General features: G+C 37.5%; 1 protein-coding gene across 1 annotated transcript in view; it reads left to right on the top strand.

Annotated features, from left to right (window-relative positions):
* Positions 1-2472: 2472 nt before the first annotated feature.
* LOC149267581 (uncharacterized) overlaps positions 2473-20184 on the top strand; it is a 65102-nt gene continuing 47390 nt past the window's right edge. Inside the window, exons 1-2 of the mRNA XM_089433496.1 lie at positions 2473-3101; positions 3200-3595. Of these exons, the coding sequence (XP_089289622.1) occupies positions 2699-3101; positions 3200-3595 (799 nt within the window). The 5' untranslated portion in view covers positions 2473-2698. The remainder of the gene's footprint in view (positions 3102-3199; positions 3596-20184) is intronic.

The raw sequence follows: 20184 nt of genomic DNA, 5'->3' as shown, positions 1-20184 counted from the left end.
TTCAAGTGGATATCGTAGTTACAACAATCAATCTAGACATCTGGTACAAGAAATGTGCCTAAAATCATACAACTAGGGTGCCTAAAATAAGATTACATACTTTATATTGAGACTTTTAAATGGTGTCATTATTATTTTAACACATGCTTAACATATCTAAAGCTCAAGATTTCATGGTTGTATATGTTAATGATCTTGAATTCCATTCACCCTTAGAAGCAAAAGGGGTTGTTAATGCAACTATAAGGTGTTGAACTGTGAACTAAGGGAATATGTGGAAGGTGGTATAATTTATCAATATGTGTATATTTGTGTTCCTAAACAAGTACACTAACAAAGAAATCACATGATCTGGGGGTTGCAAGACATTTTGACATGTATAAGATTGTAGCTAACTTATATCAATCATTTTAGTTACTATATATGTAAATATATATAAAAAAGATTATCAAAATAAATGTGCTTTATATAACAATTATTTATACTAATACTAATAATAACCATGGCGATGAAATAATAGAGTTGCATTTTACCTTTTTTTTTTCCAAGGATAGAAATTAACCTCCCACGAATCGGGAGGACTAGAGTGAGGTTGTTGGTACTAGGCTAGAGTGAGGTTGCTAGTATTAGGCCAACCCACATGGATACTCACTTAAGGCTCAAAGCCAATACAACAATATTCATTAAGACATTATAGCTCACCACGTCACTAGCTGGAATTTGAACCTAGGTGGGGAAGATAACAACATTCCACTCAACCACCCGAGACAACCCCTATTGACAAAGTTACAATTTACCTATATCCTTGATTAATAACATCTCTTTTAACATGCACATATATTGACATAGTTATTTGAGGCTATACCTAAATCCTATGTTATTAATAAAAAGTACATTCATTTCCAAAACACTATGTGCAATGCATTTAATGAAATTGGGTAATTAATTGCAATTGGCAAGTGTTTTTATCATTAGTTTTTTCACCAAAGTGAAAACTTCAAAATCTCACAATCAATGGGATGGTTGCATTAAAAATGGGTAGATATTTGTACAAGAGCCCTATGACCACATCACATTACAAGCGTGACACCGCAGGGTTTATTAAAAAATATGGAAATTGAACTATTCATTAAAACTCAAATGTTTTGGTTGGTTGTTATGGTGGAATAAGATTTTGACATGGGAAAAATTATGCAGACATGGTTTATCTGGACCAGGGAGGTGTGTCACCTGTGCCTTTGCCAATGAAGATGTGGTTCATCTTTTTTTACAATGCCCACTTGCAAATACCATCTCGTTGGGCGTTTTGGATATTTGAATGTTGAAGACAACTTGGAACATTGTTTCCATTACTACTTGCATGCAAAATTGGCCCGAGGAATACAAGGAGTGGTGTTCTTGACCTTTGTTGATTTTTTGGGGAATTTAACGCTATAGGAATGTTCATATTTTTGAGGATTCTAGTTTGGATATTCAACAATGATGTTATTCCATTGTTGCATATTTCAATGAGTATGTCCCAATGGCTAATCAGAAGCATGAGAGACGTATTCATCTCATTAACATATGGGACAGATTCCCTGTTGGTTTTTTTGACGGGGCGACCAATAGTGGGAATTGTGGGTGCGGGGTATATATAGTTATCAATCCAAAACTTTATTTTAATTTTATGTGGAATTGTGGTCAGGGTACTAACATTCGTGCGGAGGTCATTGCTCTATGGGGAGTACTATTCTACACAAAATGGCTCTCCATCGACAAACTAGTGTATTTGGAGATTCAAAAGTGGCCATAAATTGGGTTTTGGGTCAAACAACTTTTGGACACAACAAGCTCATAAACTGGATGAAGTATATCAAAAGGATTCAAGAGTATTTCCTAGAATTGACTTTCTCCCATCTATATCGTGAGTAGAACATTGTCGCTTATAAACTATCCAAAAAATGTCTACAACAATGTCCAAGGAATATATTTTACAATGCTTTTTCCAAAAATAAAATGAGGGAATATGACTACATACAAATAAATTAAAGAATATTATATAAACATAAAGTATTTGTTATTAACTTTTCTATTATGTTTTTTTTATTTGACTAAAACATATTTTTTAGATTAGAGATTATAGTGTGATACTATACAAAGATTTAAACATGCTATAGAGCAATTTGTTTTATGATCTACAACTATAGGTAATCTGTACAAATTATATTAGGTTATAGAACTAAATTCTAGTATAGATATTGATGCTTTTATATAAACCATAACTATGCCAAAATTTTATATTTTTGTTAGTTAAATATGCATAATGCGCATGATTAAATAAAATCATAATTTGATAATATTAAATTTTTTCATATTAAGAGAAAATTGTTTTTTTTTTCAAAAATAAATAAATAAGTAAGTAAGTTGTTTAATTATTATTAATATTTTTTTTTTTCACACTTTTAAAATCTCCTGCGCTGCCTTCTTTTATAAACATCTATAAGCTTTCCCTCTTTGGACAATTACAGACCATGGGTCTTTTATAAACATCTATAAGCTTTCCCTCTTTGGACAATTACAGACCATGGGCAGAAATGAGTTCTCTGCGATCTGAACCTGGGTTGGGGTTGAATATTCCGATGAGAATATGACATGCAAACTGGTACCTACAGGTTGCCATTGACAGGGTGAGGGCGAGGATTAGAGTTTTTGTAATATGAGAAATCTATTGAAGTATGCTTCGTCGGCCACCAGGCAAATTTTATGCCATCGCAGGTGTGGCAGCGGCCCTAGGGTTTCATTGTATGCTCGGTCTTTCTATAGCAGCGGCCCTAGTGTTTCATTTTATGCTCGGCCCTTTTATAGCAGCGCCCCAAGGGTTTCATTTTATGCTCGGCCCTTCTGTAGCAGCAATGGCGGCAGCAGCAGCAGCAATGGAGATGGAGAGGCCTCTTCCGAGTTGACGGAAGTAGAAGAAGGTTTAAAGAAATTATCTTCAAGCAGCAATGTCGGCAGCAGCAGCAGCAATGAAGATGGAGAGGCCTCTTCCGAGTTGACGGAAGTAGAAGAAGATTTAAAGAAATTATCTTCAGCGTTAGTAGAAGACGTTGAGACCATTGGTAAGTGTAAGGGCTATAAGGATGTTGGGTTTTAAGATTTTTGTTTCTGTGGTTGAACAGAGCTTAGTTTTGAAGTTCTCCAGTAACGTGATTTGCAGAAATTTTAAAGGAGCTGAGAAAGTACTATGGCGACAAGGATGATAATTTGGAGGCGATTGCGGAACTTGTAATGAAAAGAGCGCTCTCAAGAAAACACGATCAGAGCGACGAGGAGTTGATGGATGAACTGCAAATGGATGTTGTGGAGGATGTTCATGATTCCGAATTCGAATCAGATTTCGAGGAAGCCTATGAGACCGATCACGAGATTGAGAATCTTTACAATGCTACTGAATATACAGAGGATAAATTGCTTGCCGATGGACCAGTGGAGATGGATGCTGAGACGTATGATGAGATAGTCAAAGAGATGCAGGAGAAGGGGCATGTCATAGATCAGCAGAGTCTCGAGGAACTTGTCGAGGATATGACCAACTGGGATAAGCTTCTTCCAGGTATGCCACCCTTTTTATGCCTGTATTGGGGTTGCGTTTGTCATTCTTATGTCGTTTGTCGTTGGTCACTGGCAAGGCGCATTTGTTGTTATTTGATCGTCTGAAACTTCACTTCACTTCTACTCCACAAAGCCGAAACATGTAACTTATAAATTAGGCAGTGGCAATTACAAACGGCAAACCATTCTTCAGCAAGCATGCAAATAAGGCTTCATTAAATTACTGGTACATATATTAAAAGGCTGATTTATCCTCTATGGCTATCCAGACGCACGCCCTATTCTACTCACTCCCAACCAGGGTCCTTTATATTTACGCAGAAATTTGCTGAAACTCCTGCACCTAACCCTTCTACTCTCTCCTACCACTCTTTTATTAACCTTGTAGCATTTACAGGAATTGAGGCGTCGTAAATTCTGGAATTTGTCCCCACATTAAGTTTTGTGATCAGCTGTCCACTTGTGTTTCTCGAGGCAGTTCCAAAAGAACTAAACACAAAGGGTCGTGTTCTAGAATTAAGCCTATTTTCAGGGGCCACTGTCCTCAAACGGTAGACAAATTTACAAATCCAAAGATAGGCAGCAATAACCCTAAATCAAAGTTTCAATAGCATCATTGTTTACACCTTGGGTTTGGAGCCTGCCGTGCTGGTTGCATGATGACCTACCAAGTCTTTATTGCGCAAAATAAGGTTTGTCAGGTTTATTATCGAATTATTATGATAGCTATCGAGGGCCAAAGTGTTGAGATTGTTCTAGCTTATGCTTGAAGGACGTGCAATCTTATGTCATTAAAGTTATCAATGCCACTATTTGTGGTTGTAAGAGTGCCATTCATTTTGGACAATTGCCACTTATGACTTTGTAGTGCAAAATGTTATAGCAGTCCTTATAAGCACTTTTAAGGACATGCTGATATTAGTGGGTTCAGATGTGTCAATCATGGCAATGAAAATGTGCTCTGATCTGTTGAACTTTTCCGTGGATCACTAGGAAGCTAGTAAATGATTTCCATTAACCACAAAAATGTTACTATAGTCACTGGAATCTGTCCAAGAAACAATTTTATAGTTCTACAAGGGTTCGTAGTTGGAGTCATGTAATATTCCCTATGGATTAATGGCCTAAGGGAGGATGGAATAGCCTATCCAACCCCGTAGGCTACACTCATTGATAAGGGAAACCCATTATCTAATGTTTTGGGGCAACATTTTGTAAATTTGGGGTAGCTGGGGCTAAAAGTCTAAATTGGGGGCTATAGCTGTAACTTCTCACATTAGATTAAAGAAGAAAGACCCCCATGAGGAATCTATAAATAAAGGAGAGATATAATAATTTGATCGTCATTGATTTGGATTGGAATATCTTTGTTTTCTTTGAGTTGAGGCTCTAAGGGTTTTAAGACCCCTTTTTCCTTTGTCTAGTTTCGGTGGAGGTGATCCCTTTTTGTGCTATTTATCTCGTCAACGAGTTCCCTTCAAGGGCAACATAGTTCATTCTTTGAAGGTCTGGTTGCAAGAAGTGTTTTGGGTAGCGAGATACTCTTTATGTGATTGTGCATAGTGAACTAGGTTCGAGTTGTTGGCAAGGCTACAAAGAGGTTTGCTATGAGACATCGAAGGCTAACAAGAACAATGGCCCGAATTCCAGACTGAACGCAACAATCCTAGAGATGTTATTGCGACTAATAAGTAGGATCTGATTGGTAAGGTAAGCCTCGAGCCAACCTAAGACTTGCAGATTGATTACCTGAGGAAAGTCTCTTAATCATTGAGCTATTTCTAGATGAACCTTTGGCAACGACCCCCTTCTGGGCAATGGCCTCCTTGCACAGGTCTCTATGGTGGAGACAGAGAAGGCCCCCTCTATGACAGTTAGGGTCCTGTGCCAAGCTACGAAAGAAGTGAGTTGACTCTGTTGGATTGAGGGTTATTCCTAGGCAACAAAAGAAGAACCGGATAACAAGGGTTCCTAATCGATCGCAGTAGTTGAAGCTGCTATAGAAGATGATAGAAATAGGCAACTTTAACAGGGTAACTGAAGTAGTAAGGATTTTGGTCAACTGTCCTAAATCCTAGATAGTCTTGTAAGTTGATCATTAAAATAGTTGAATTGATTAGGGTTTGATTGTGGTTGTTACTATATTATCATTCTTGAATGGACTGACACCGTTGGGGTGTAAGAAACCTAGAAACAATTGTTAAAAGTGGAATCAATATAAGCTATTGAAGTTTTTTATATTGCTTATGTATCATATTGAGGTTACTTGTCTAGTCACTGTTGCATTTTAATGGTCATTGGGGAAAAGTTGTAAATGATTTTGTGTAATTAGTGCAATATACTCCTTGCTTTAAAACTTTGAGGACAAAAAAATTCCTTAGGGACATTACAAGTCTATGCCATATTGATACCATGAAATGTCCATTCCTCATAATTTAGGAAAGAGTCTTGAAATGACATTACTTCAAAAGTTGGCAAGGAATCTTGCCTTAAATTTCAAGTTATTGAAACTAGTATGATGTTGATGTTTGTAGCTCGGCCAACTACTTTTGCACATGCCTAAGTGTATTGGTATGTGAAAGTTGCCGAGTACACCCTTAATCTTAGCAATTACTTTAGTGATCAAAGTAATTCATTTTATAAGACAAGTCACAAAAGTGAGTTAATCTAATGAAATGGAAAGGTTATTTGCATTATTAAATTAGATGAATCGCAACTATCGATCTCAAGTGATGTTGAGATCTAATCTCAACCATCAATCACTTTGGAGATTAGGGTTGTGGATTTGTTCAACAACTCAAGATTATAAAAGAAAGGTTAGGCCAAGGGAGAAGACACATTAAGTGAGCACAAGACATTGAGAGAAGGGCATCTTAGTGATTGGGTGGAGGATTTCCATCTAGGTGTGTTGGGTTCGAGGAAGGTGCAAGGGGCAACAAGGGAGAACTAGATCAACCAAGAAGATCGAAGGATAGATCTAGATTCTAGGGTTTGATTAGTTGGATTAGATTCAAGTTCTTGTTGTACGCATTTTCATTAGTGGGCCATTATTCGAGGAAGGGATCCCATGTAAGTTTTGAGTTATTAATGAAGAATTGATTTGAAGGGTAGAAATCTTTGTGCATGTGATTGGTGTATTTATTTTGCTTCCACTTATTATTTTGTTTATGTTAAAACTATGGCGGTGTTATTGTTCAATAGATCTACGAAATTTGCTAGGAAGTAATTAACCAGGTGCTATAGTTAGAAATTAACATTGTATCAGATTGCAACCTTTGAAAATCGATCTTCAAAGTTTTGCAAACAGGCTATATTCCTACATATGTTGCAATGGGCCAGGTTTGGCCAACGATCATACGAGATAGCGATAAAATTTGCAGCCACGAGTTAATTTTTGTACGAATTTGTACGTGGAAAGGGACCAATGCATAATTTTTTTTGTGTTGAAAACATGGGGGCTGAGTTAATTTTTTTTTTTACAGGAAAGCACTGACAACTAGTGGCCGCCAGGGAAAGTCATAAAAAATAAATTAAAAAAGGTACCACTAGCATGGCTAGTGCCAGGGCCATGCGAACTAGCTGCCGCTAAGGGAAGTGAACAAGGCATGTAGAAATTGGTAGGAGACAACCAGGCCAACCAATATGTAATGTCCCAAGGGGATTTTTGCCCTTAGGGTTGTAAATTCACAAGATAAACTCTACTAATTTCATATTATTCTTTCAATTTCAAGCAGAGATAGTATAAAAAACAGAACAATGTAGTCGATAATAGATTTCACACTACACCAATAGTTCAGCTCAGTTTCAATTTAGCGATCACTTCCAGAGCTATTACACCAATAGGCTTGATGACATAATAGTGCTAGTCCCTTTAGTATAACCCTATTAAATATGTGATTGCAACAATAATCAAACCCCTAATCAACATTTTTGATTCATAATCACTTACAAGATTGTTTGTGGCCTATGTAACAACTTAGCCTGATTTCTATCTATTTTGTTATTCTAGTGATACATAGTTAGTTGCCCCTAACCTTAATGTTGGTACCAAAACTGGATCCTTGATCCTTGTTGTCCAATGCTGCACCCTAACTTGCCCCTTGGTGCCTTAGAAGCATTTTGTGCTTCAACACATGCATAGAGGTAGTTGCAGTCTCCCTAAATTCTTTCATAGTTACAGTTGTAGCCCTCGTTGCCCATAGGGGAATACGTTGCCAATTCCACGTTCAACTCCATGTGCTATTGATTGGAATATGGTCATTAATCAGGGATTTACTCTTATTGATCTATGGTGCAGGGATTCTTGTTGTAGCCGCTGGCTGGGAGTGAGAGTAAAACCTCGCTACTCTATGATTGATGTTGTGATGCAATTGTAGAGTACCCTAACCATCCACAGGGGTATTAACCTTAGAACTCTTGATCCAGATATGACCCTCGCTTGCCCTTAATCAAACTTTTCTTGCCCTAATTAGCTACTAGTTGTGTTGAGGTGCCTCAAGCAAAGGTTAGAATGAGAAACTTTGCTGCCAATCGGGTCTGGATATGGTTTGTTGTTCCTTTAGCTACCCTTAATTGTCTTTCCGCCTTAAGTTTATGCCACAAAAGACCATGTGATTTTTCAAGCCAATGTCTCACAAAATACTTCCTTCGCTTGCTAAAAAATAGATGAAAGTACTTCAAAAAATTATGCTAGACATGTGAGAGAAAGAGAGGGGATTAGCTAGGGTAGGATCATCACCACTGAAGCCAATCAAGGAAAAGGGATCTTAAAACTCTTAGGGCCTTAGCTCACAAAACAAAAATATCTAATCCACAATGATGCTAAAGTGATTTCTTCGCTCTCTTATTTATAGATTCCTTATGGGGTCTCTTATCCTTAATTTAATGTGAGGGGGTTACAAGTTTCCCTCCACATAGCCCTAATTTGGGCTTCTTCCACAAGCTTTGCCCCAATTACCCTAAATTTGCTCAATGTTGTCCCAAATCATTGGATAATGGGTTTCTCCCTTTATCATTAACTATAGCCCATGGGGTTGGATAGGCTACTTCCTTCTCCCTTGGACAAAGCTGTAGCCATTGAGGGTTAACAGTAGATAACCGCCATGATAATGTTGTAGTCGAGTCGTGGGAGGTGACACTGGCAAGTTTACCATTGCATGGGTGTTGCGAACAACTGAGCCATGGGGAGACTTAGCCACTGTAAAAGTGTTCCACGTGGTTAGAAAAAGGGCTAGTAATGTTAGAACTCTCAGCCTAGTTGCAACAACTTATAGCAAGTAGTTGCAGATAGGAGTTGGGTTGTACAAGGCCGTACAGGTAGAGCAAGTGACAAAAAGGGACATGTAGAACAGTTATTTTGGCTAGCAATTGTACAATGGGTATAGAAGGCATGGTCAACATGATTGGCAAAGGTCAACCTTCAAAGAGAGAGTGGGAGACCATACTAATTTGATTTTTTTTTCAAGGTGTATCAAAGGACTGAGAAACATATTGATGAAGAGATCCTAACAGATCTATAAACTAGCTTTATTCTTGTGGGTGCTAGAAGGACTCAGTAGAAGGCTAATTATTAGATCAAAGATATGGTAGCAACGAGTCTTAAATTCGAATGTTGGTTGGATGGAGCATCAAATTTACTGCTGAAAGAGAATGACCTTTGCGAAATTGTGGATATGGATGTCCAATGGCCAACAAATCTAGTATAGTTGGTCGCCCATGAAAAGGACGCCAGAGCCCAATGTATCATCATCAATGCTATGAAGGATCACTTGATTCCTCACTTGGTAGAAAAGAAGATAGCTAGGGAGATGTTCAAAGCTCTAGTGGATCTGTTCCAAAGCAACAATATAAATAGGAAGATGACTTTGAGAAACTATTCTAATCCATTCAGATGTCAAAGTCATATAATCTTACCAGTTACTTCATGAGGATCAACCACACATGGGATCAACTTATAGCCATTGGGGAGAAAGAGTAGGATGCAAAGCTCGTGAATGTGGCACTGAATGGTCTTCCCAAGTCATGTGAACCATTTGTTAAAGGAATCTGAGCCTAGGTTTAGGGATGATTACATCTAGGAAGAGACTTGAGAGGAGTCTAAGGCCAACAAGCAGGAAGATGAAGAGAACCAGCTTTTTGGCCAGTATGGCCAAGAATGGAAAAGGAAGAGGTTCCAAAGGTAATAGTGAGGGGCAACCTCTCAACTAAGAATGAAGGATTTGAGTAAAATCAAGTGCTTCAGTGGCCACAAGTGTGGGCACTATGCATCACAATATCCATAAAAGAATAAGGTGAAGGAGAAATCACAATAAATAGTAGCTTCAATGGAGGTTTAGCTTGATGAGTTTGTAGTGAAGTTCAAGGAGGACTTCTCATTTGTCTTTTGTCTATCTACCAACACCGTCACAAGGAGTGGCTAGTACCTAGATAGTGGTGCATCGTGCCATATGAAAGAGGCAAGAGAGCTGTTGAGCAGTCTGACAGAGACAGACTTAGATTTACATATGAAGCTTGGTGATGATGCCAAATATGCAGTGAGGGGTGTTGGAACCATTAAGTTCCAACTAGAGTAAGGAGGGATGTTGGATGCCAAGGATGTGCTATTCATATTAGGATGGAATAAGAACTTGTCCATAGTATCAATTGTGGAGAACATAGGATTTGTAGTCATGTTCCAGAATGGGCAGATGCTCATTCCTCGAGAGTAGTCTAGCACATACATAGTGGTGGCCATTGGGGTTAAAGTGAGCAACTTATATAGGTTTATGGGCAAACCTATTTAGATATTAAGGGATGGTTAGGAGCATGTGGAGGGTTGTAGGAGGACATTCAGGGAGAGCAAGCCTCTGAAGGACATTGTGCTAGTACTAGAGGGGCAACTTGTTACAAGTGGCTCTTTAAGAAGTGCCTCTCTTGCTAAGAGGAAGTGTTGATGTTTATAGTCTAGGTAAGTACTTCTGCATAGGTCCAAGTGTCTAAGCATGCGAAAGTTGCCTAATACACTCTTAATATTAGCAATTACTTTGGTGATTAAAGTAATTTCTTTTATAAAACAAAAGTGAGTTAATCTAATAAAATGTAAAGGATTTTTGCATTAGTGAACTACATGAATCTCAATCGTCAAACTTAGGTGATGTTGAGATCTAATCTCAATCATCAATCACTTTGGAGATTAGGGTTGTGGATTTAGTCGACGACCTATGCTCATAAAAAAAAGGTTAGGCTAAGAGAGAAGACACATTGAGTGAGCACAAGACATTGAGAGGACATCTTAGTGATTGGGTAGGGAAGAACCAAATGTGTTGGGTTCGAGGAATGTGCAAGGGGCAGCAAGGGAGATCCATATTAGCCAAGAAAATCAAAGGACATATCTATGGTTTAATTCGCTGGATTAGATCCAAGTTCTTGTTTTATGTGTTTTCCTCAATGGGCCATTATCCCAGGAAGGAAGCCCATGTAAGTTCTAAGTTATTAATGAAGAACCAATTTGAAGGAAAAAAATTGTGTGCATGTGATTGTGTGATTTGTTAGTTTGTGTATCTTGGACATATTTTATATTCTCAGGTGTTGTCTATGAGGCTAGAAACACAGATGGATTAGTTATGTCCAATACTCAGAAAAAGTTTCTAAGGAAAATTATCTGAATTAGATTTAAGTAGTCAGTTTAATTATTTTCCTAAGTCTAACTTAGGAAAAGTGGTTAATTAATCGGGATTAATTGAGACAAATCGATTTCTCTCTAGTGACTTCTAGAAAAGTGATTTTTAGAAGTTAAGATGATCTTATCCATTGATTGTGAATAGATCGCGGCCATTGATTGGTCAACGAGAGATTATAAGAGGAGATCGATGGGCATTTGGAGAACACATTCGTGAGAGAGATTTGCGGTGATAGCATGAGAGACACTAACAGTGGGATTTCAGTAGGAGAAATTGAGGAGAGGATTTTCGGAGAAATTCTTCACAGTGATTTTAGTTATCCGAGAGAAGGAAGGAGGCCGAATTATTCTGCAAGAGGGAGGTCGATTTAGCTAGTGTGAATTGACAATTTATCCAATGTGAGTTGCTGGGGGCTCGTTTTTTATTGACAATTACCAAATCAATTTTTTGTAGACAGTGCGAGTGGGTTTCTAGAGCTGCTAGAGGCAGAGAAATTCGCTGAGTTGATTTTCTCGAGCAAATGCGAGCTTCAAGAAGAGCCAATGTGCATTTTTAGTGGGGTAGTGCGAGCTACTGGAGGAAGTGCAAGTTGCACAGAGAGGACCGAGTTGGTTCGCAAAAGGAAATCGTGGATTGTCTAGTTTGATTTTTCTAGTAGAAGTGAAGGAAAAATATTTCTGGAGCTTTGCCAGTAAGAGGCAAGCAATTTATGTAACCTTTGATTTGTTGAAGAATAATAAAAACCCGTCATATGTAGTGTTGAAAGTTGTAACTAGTTTCGGTCTTCATAATTGTATTCGTATCATGAATTGGTGTAATTATTGTACTCAAGAAAAAGGAGAAAGACAAATATTTTGTAAAAGAAAATTATTTGTAAATGGGTTTCTTGCCCATGATTATTTGTCCTAGGTTAAAACACCCATTGAGTCCTCCAGGAGTTGAGTCTTGAGTCAAGTCAAAGTCATGATGAAAAGACCCTTTAAGGGCTCATGTATCAAGAAAATAAAATTATTATTGATGTAAAGAATTATCTAGAAGCTACCAAGAGTCAGGTCGGCCAGCCCCTAAAGTCGGCCTAAATGAGGCCCATGCACCCACAAGAAAGACTATAAAAAGAGGAGCATTCGTCCTCCATAAGAACACACTTGAGCATCGATCTTCTGGAACAATCTGAGGCAAGATAAGAAGTGTGAAAGTCTAGAAAGAATGTAGTGAAGTATCTCTCTCTGATTTTGGTCTTGGACTATCTTTCTTTGGCAGCTGAGTTTTTGTGGAAGATCAGATCCGAATCTTTGCTCGAAGAAACAACAAGTCTTACATCATCTTGGGTGGCTGGCCTGATCTTGGTGTGTTGTCTAGGGTCTGTGGTCTTGGAAGTCTCCTTGAATTGATTCTATAAGAAGAGAGTTCTCTGGGTTTTCCCCTGTTGAGGGGTTTTGCCCTGGCATGGAGCCTATCTCTGGTGTCTTTTATTGTTTGCATTGTGATCTTCTTGTTTGGCACTTATCTTTATGATGAACAAAACATGATAATGATAATGATGAATTAATATAATATCATAAGAAAGTGTCAAGGTAACAGAGAAATCAATTAATAAAATCCTATCTACAATTTGCCCTTGATTTCTAACATGTAGAATTGGTTTTCCGTTAGGGTTTTTTCCAGGGACAATTTGTCTGAAAATATCAACCTATATTATTTTGTGTGCAATATTTTCTCAGTACCTATGATTTAATTTTGGTGAAATTGTAGTAGTGTTTTATTTAGTATTTGCTATATATAATTTATAGAAAACAAATAATCTCTTAACGATAGGTGAATAATAACTAGATTAACTGCAACAATTTTTAAAAATTTCACATGATTGGTGTATTTTAATTTTCTTCTGGTGTATTATTTTGTTTATGTTAAGACTCTAGCTGTGCTTTTTTTTTTTCACCGCAGCAAATCAGGGTAGGTCCACCAAAAGGGACCACACCCCCCAGACAAACTAATCAGAGCCTAACCTTGAAGGTGGCACCTCGATCAATTGAGCTAACACTCAGGGCTAGATATATATATATATATATATATATATATATAGAGAGAGAGAGAGAGAGAGAGAGAGAGAGAGAGAGGCTTGACTCACAAGGGATTGAACCTTGAATTGACTCTAGCTGTGTTATTATTCAGTAGATCTACATAATTTGCTAAGTAGTAATTAACCGGGTGCTAGGGTTAGAAATTAACATTTGAATGCTAAACAAATTCTAGAACATGTTAAGGTTATTGTAGATTTCTTGCTTCACAAGAAGCCATTGAATTCATACTCAGTGGATTAAAAAACAATACTTTTATGTCCTTGATGATTGGTGATGACCAAGCAAAAGAAGAATCTATGGAGGATCTTTGGATTGCAGATTTGGGAATTGGATACGAATATTGTATGAATGAAAGTCCCATTCAAGCCTACAAGGATGAACATCATAAAATGGGGCTTCTCATTCAAGAAAGGGCGCTTCACCCGAAACATTGGACAAACCAAATTCACAAACACAGTTCTTTTCCAAAAATTAATCTTACAATATGAATAACTGTGAAAATATGCATAAGATTAATGCAAGGGTTTCACCCATTTCCTTAATCTTAGATGGAGGAGCATTGTCACATCCTTCTATGATTCCCTATACTTTAGCTGCACTTGGTGATGTTGTCAAATGTGTCATAGATGGGGGTGGACAACCATTACTGACTCTAAGTGCACTTGGGAGGTCTGACAAGGGAAGTGTAGAGGAGTGTGCACATGTATGTTCCCCTCCCCATTCATTGTGTAGAAAGCTTAGGAGAGGGAAGTCTAGAGGTATGGGTGGAGAAGGAATTGAGGGGCGAAGTTTAGGTGAGGGACTCGCTTCTTAAAACAGTGAAATAATAATAAAAAAATAAAATAATGCTAGTTAGGGCTGGTGTGTGTTAGAGGAATCTCAAGGCTCAAGAAACAATATGCACATGAATCGTAATTTGAACATTGTTGGTAGTTGGGGTTGTTGAGAAACAATTGAATGTTTTTTGGTAATAAAGGGAGAAAGCATAAGAGCAGAAGGATTATGCCTTCATAGTTGATTCACAAGGAAGCCTAAGAGGAATATAGATAACAATAACAACTAAAGAGAGCTTAGGGAGCTTGGGAAAGAAGAAAGGAAGCTTGAGAGGAAAAGTTGGCAACTTCCATGCCTTGTAAACACAAAAGAGCCCATTGAGGCATGCTTGTAATATTGTGAATCTTTGAAGTTTAAATTAATAGACTAGCATTGTTGGTGTTGGGAATTTGCATCGACTATTATGTCGTGTAAGTGTTTGCTTCCAATTTATATGCTATTTGCTCCAAGTAGTTTGAATTACAACCCTTGTAGCTAATTGGGGGCTTGCATTAGTTTGGTATGAGAGTGTGTTTCAATGCATGCATTCGAGTGATAAGCATTCTAGTAAAAATAATTTATTCAGTGGAATCATTGAGGGAAGGAAAACACAGTTCTAGTGGAGAATTGTTGGGTAGAACTGTGACTTTGTGAGAAGGGAAGATTACACAAGCAAACAACAAGATGGCACATGATTATGATGATGATGATGATGATAGTGGTTAACGTCCACTGAGACCAAATTGGTCTATCAGACCTATAATTTTCTTAGTTTTTAATTGTCTGGCTCCTCGTCTTTCTTGGCAAGATTGATGCTGTAGCTTTCTTTTTTTTCTCTACGGTCTTCCAACTTCCTGTATCTTGCATCTCCTTCATCTCTTCTGGTTCATGGGACATTGGTGTCTTAGCTTCGCGATCTATTGTGTTCGTCCTCTTGAAGATAGACGGAGAAGAAGTTTGGTCATAGAGGAATATCATTTTAGGGTCCAGGAATCAGGACAATAAATTGATGCTTTTTATGAGTTTACTGAGTTGTTGAGATCAGTGATTGCTAGGATGAATGCGATCCAAGCAACACAGGGGAAGAGTTGAAGTGGATCTCCATGATGCCAGTGATTATGAGTGGGAACTAGGAATTCCACAGGATGAAGCTAAAGAAAAGCCCAAGCTTTATAGGAGAGGTTTGTAAAGGCTCTAATAATTTGAGGGGTAGACCCAAAATGGAAATCCTTACCTTTTTAGGAAGCTTAAACCCAGAAGAATTAATTGATTAGATTGGGGAATATAATAAAATAATATATGATAAGTATATTAATGCCCAACAAATGACCAAAAATAAGTCGTTATAACTATTTAGTACATAAGTGATGATACATAGTTAGTGATGATACATAGTTGGAGTGTGGAGGCCACAACTATAAAAGTAAAAAGCAAAGATAATCTAGGAAATATGAGCTCCATTAGTGCAAGGCAAAGTAGAATACAATGCTCTGGACTCTGGAGGACTGTACAAGGAAAGGAACCTTAGGGCATTGGAGGCTTGTTGTGGGAAGAAGGAAAAGGGAGAGGTTGTCTTGCTTTGTATTGTCCACTACTAAATGTATGACTCTCCTACAGTCTAAGGTCAAAGAAAAGAATCTTTGGATAGAGAATTGGTTAGAAGAGCTGGATTTGACTTTGGGCTGTCTCTTTGGCCAGAAGGGGTGGCCTACTGTTGGGAATTAAAGGAGGCTTGGAGAAATTCTTCAAATTTGAGCAAATTGAAGACTCCAAGAGAGTGAAAATTGTGTGCACCAAGTTGAAAGATCGCGCATTCTTGGCGTAGGATGGATAAGTAGGGAAGGGGCTGTAGAAAAATTATGATCTGCACCCTTACCCCAGTTTACAAGTTTGCATGTGTTTATTTGGCCCAACCCACAGGTTTTGTCACGCTGATATAAATTTCAGAATGCGTTAATTGTAAACATCCAAAGAGTACTTTTACTATTTTTTACTTTTCCTATCAGCTGAAATTAATACAAAATTTAGGCAAGCATTCAAGCATGTGGGACACTTATTTTTGGTCAAGGCAATGTTACTTGGGAGCGGGAGCGGGAGCGGGAGCGACCATTTTCAGAAGCTCCCGGTTTGGGAGCGAATCGGGGAGCGATTTTTTAAAAATATATATATTTTTTATATTTTTTAATTTTTGATACATATATGTCAACAAAAACATGTAGAATGATGAAATAGACATAAAAAACATAAAAAAACATAGATTGAACCATATAACAACAATCATCTAGAAGTTATAATCTTCATCAACCACGTCCGCAAGTTAGTAACATAGTAACATACAACATATTGAGTCTCATGATTCATCAATCTTAAAGTTTCAAGCTTTTAAAATTCAATATATAACATTTATCATCATTGATCACCAAAGTTGTACTTGTAAGCTAAGTGTAACCATTACAACAAATAATATCTAACATGAAATGAAATGTTATAAAATGAAATGAAATGAAACAACTTTCAACTTTCATGAAGCATCATATTCATAATTCATTACTAATGAGTTATAATTGCCAACTTCAAACTTAAATTGTCATATATTCTTTAAAAAAATATCATAATAAATATGAAAGAGTCAATAGTTATAAAAGCTACTAGAAACTAGAAAAGAGAAGTAAATCTATTATCTATTTCTTATGCTTGGGCCTCTTGCCACCACGAGAAATGTCTAATTTTTTAGTCTTGTTGCAAAATCAGGATCTTTGTCATTAATATCACCCTCCAAGCATTAATATCCAGAGGTATCTTTGTCATTACCTTTGTATCTGTATAGGGATCTTTGTCATTAATATCACCCTCTAAGCATTAACATAAGATAGAAAAAGCATAGCATGTCAAGTCAAGATTTTGTTTGAGTGATGCGTACATTTTTAGAAGGGTCATGATAGAGGAGTTCGACAACCAATGTCACTAACATCAAGGTACATAGAGGGATTGGTACTCTTGATTAAATATGAGTTCCATACCCTAATACATGACAAAATTCAATGGAAACATTGCAATCCCCCAATCCTGAAATCCTGAAAAACTGATAAGTCTGCTGGATTTTGAATGAAATCTAAAATTCTACTTTCTCCATATGAAATCCAATGAGGACGAAACCACTCTCAAACATCCTGAGTCATTTCATGGTAATGTTAAAAATTTAAGTAAAAGGATGAAAATGAAAATTAAAGAAAATGTCACTTTTACTTTAAGAATTTAACATTACCATGAATAGCATATCAATACTAGGGCCTAGACTTGATCATTAAGTTGCCCCACTCAAAAACTATTTGTTTCTTTCAAAAAAAATTGCATTTCGAACATTACTACAAAAAAAAAAATGCAAAATAGGCAAAACGCTCCCGAAAAGGCAGGGAGCGAAATTTTTTTTAGGGAGCGCGACCCGCTCCCGAGTCGCTCCCGCCCGGAGCGCGGATCGGGAGCGGGAGCGAGGGGGGGGGGGGCGCTCCCCCGCAACACTGGGTCAAGGTGACCCTGGAAAAACCCCACAGCATCTTGGGGAAAACCAGTCTTCAAAGGAGGATTTTATTGCTTGAGAAATTAGTAAGTATATCAAATTAAACACAGTACTTATCCCCTTCCACTGAAGCATTAAATGCAAATCTGGAAATTTGTGCCCACTGATAATTTTCAGATTTTACAAATTTTTCATGTCCATAATTTTATGCACTTTCCTGCAGCTCAGCTCCTCGATCTTTGTGCCCAGAAATCTGCCTTGAAATCTGTGCCGAAGCAGCCTCAATTTCTGTGCCAAAACAACCTTGATTTCTATGCCAAATTTGCCTTGAAATTCGTGCTGAAGCAGCCTTGAATTCTGCGTTGGAAGTGACTGTAAAAACCTTGAAATTTGTGCCATGTGACATCAGAGACCCTCCTCGAAAATCATGCTGAACAGTCCCTCAAATGCATGCCACATCCCTCGAAATTTGTGCTCCCTAGCCTTGATTTCTGTGTTGCTGTTTGCCTCAATATCTGTGCTGACTGTCTCCTTGATTTTTGTGCTCCTCTCCTTGGAATTTGTGCCTCCTATGGCTGCCTTCCTCCTAGAAAATCGAACCCTCCTTTTCTAGCTGCAAATTCTCCTTGAAGTCCCCTGCTCCTCTTCTCATGCTCTCTCAAGTGAAGTGCAGAATGAACCTCTCTTTTCTCCTTTTGTCTCTTAGAAAAGATTGAATCCCTAAACTTAGGATCCAATGGATGAGATTTAATCTCCAAATTTCAAGATGTGTGGTTGAAATTAACTCTCCCAATTGACCCCCTTCACACATTGGCCTCATTACTTAAAAGCCTCCTAGTACCTTTTTCTATTTTTCTCTTAAAGTGATTTTTCAACTCACTTTAATATTATAAAAGTACACTTATAAAGTCACTTACTTTACACATAAAGTCACTTTATAAAGTACAAGTGACTTTAATATTAGTAAAGTACATGGTACAACACTTTTAAGTACCTTTTTCCACCCATGACATTAATATATCTCATAAATGTCACCAAGACAAAAGTCATTAATGTTTCTACTAGGCTAAAAGGGATAAATGCCTAGTAACACCTCTCCTTGGTACTATTTCCAACACTCCCTCATACCGAGGAAGGTGTTGCCATCCTGTGTATGAAGAAAACATGCTTGCCTCTTGGCAAGGACTTGGTGAGAATCTCCGCTACTTGCTCAGCAGAGGATATATACTCAAGCTTCACTGCCCCTCACTGAACCCAGTCTTTGCTGAAGTGGTATCTGATCTCTATATGCTTTGACCGATCGTGAAATACTGGATTCTCAAAGAGTTTAATACAACTCTGATTGTCACAATAAATCATAGTTGGTCTCAACATTTGAACAAATAGATCATGAAGCATCTTGCGAAGACATAATGCCTCGCACCCTGCTTGACTAGCTGCCATGTACTCTGTCTTTGCGTTGCTTAATGACACTGACTTCTGTTTCCTGCTGAACCATGACACAACTGCTGAGCCCAATGAGAAACAACATGTGGAAGTGCTCTTTCGGTCATTGACACTGCTAGCCCAATCTGAGTCCATGCAACCAATAAATCTGACCCCATCACATCTGACCAATATACCTTGCAAGTATCTCAACACATGTTTTGTAACCGCCTATTGTACTCTCCTGGGTTCCATCACAAAACTGACTCAATGTATTGACTGCAAAACAAATATCCGTTCTAGTGTTGACCAGATACATCAATGACCCTATTGGCGTTCGATACAAAGTGGGTTCCACCAACTCGGAATCAACATCATGCAACTTCTTCTAGTTGGTGATTGTTGTACCTATGTAGATAATTCTAGGTTAAGGAATTATGCCAAAGCATCTAAAGTGTTTTGTTTGTTTTGAGTTTTTGGATGACCAATGTTCTAAACTATCTAAACAGATGTAGTTTCTTAATTAATTTAGATGTATTAAAAGGGTTGACTCTTCACCTCTAGCAGAATTTAGCTTTTGAAGAGATATGTCAGGTTGAACTTAAGAAAATATATGATTAATTAAATCATCAAACAAATGATTTAACTTAGTCATATACAGATGAATGTGTGTAAAATGCTTTTACAACCAACATAATATATTTAATACTTAAGGGGAAGTGACAATTGAAAGATGTAGAGGAGTTAATTAAAACAAATAGTCTAATTAACTAATCTCTGTAATTGATAATAAGTTCGTAGGGGTTTTCAGATTATTTGAAACTCAATATTATAATACCCAGAATTCCCATTAATTTCAAATATATGCAGATTTAAACAAAGTGAAAATATAATAGCAAAGAAGTACTCACAGGGACACAATTGTTTCAAGATAAATCCAGGATCCTTCTATTTCTTTCAGCAAATAATTCAGATGATTGCAAGTCTTCTCAAGAGTCTATCACAATGGTTCAACCCTTTATACTTTGATTTACAAAGTATTTATTCAACTTTCTCTAAAAATATCTTGATTTAAATATCAATATTTATTTACAAA

Source organism: Pinus tabuliformis, chromosome 6, assembly GCF_031772625.1.
Source record: "Pinus tabuliformis cultivar Carrire ecotype Pingquan chromosome 6, CPIR1, whole genome shotgun sequence".
Classification (NCBI taxonomy): Eukaryota; Viridiplantae; Streptophyta; class Pinopsida; order Pinales; family Pinaceae; genus Pinus; species Pinus tabuliformis.
Note: the sequence above shows the minus strand (reverse complement) of the source record. Positions and strands in the feature narration are given on the sequence as shown.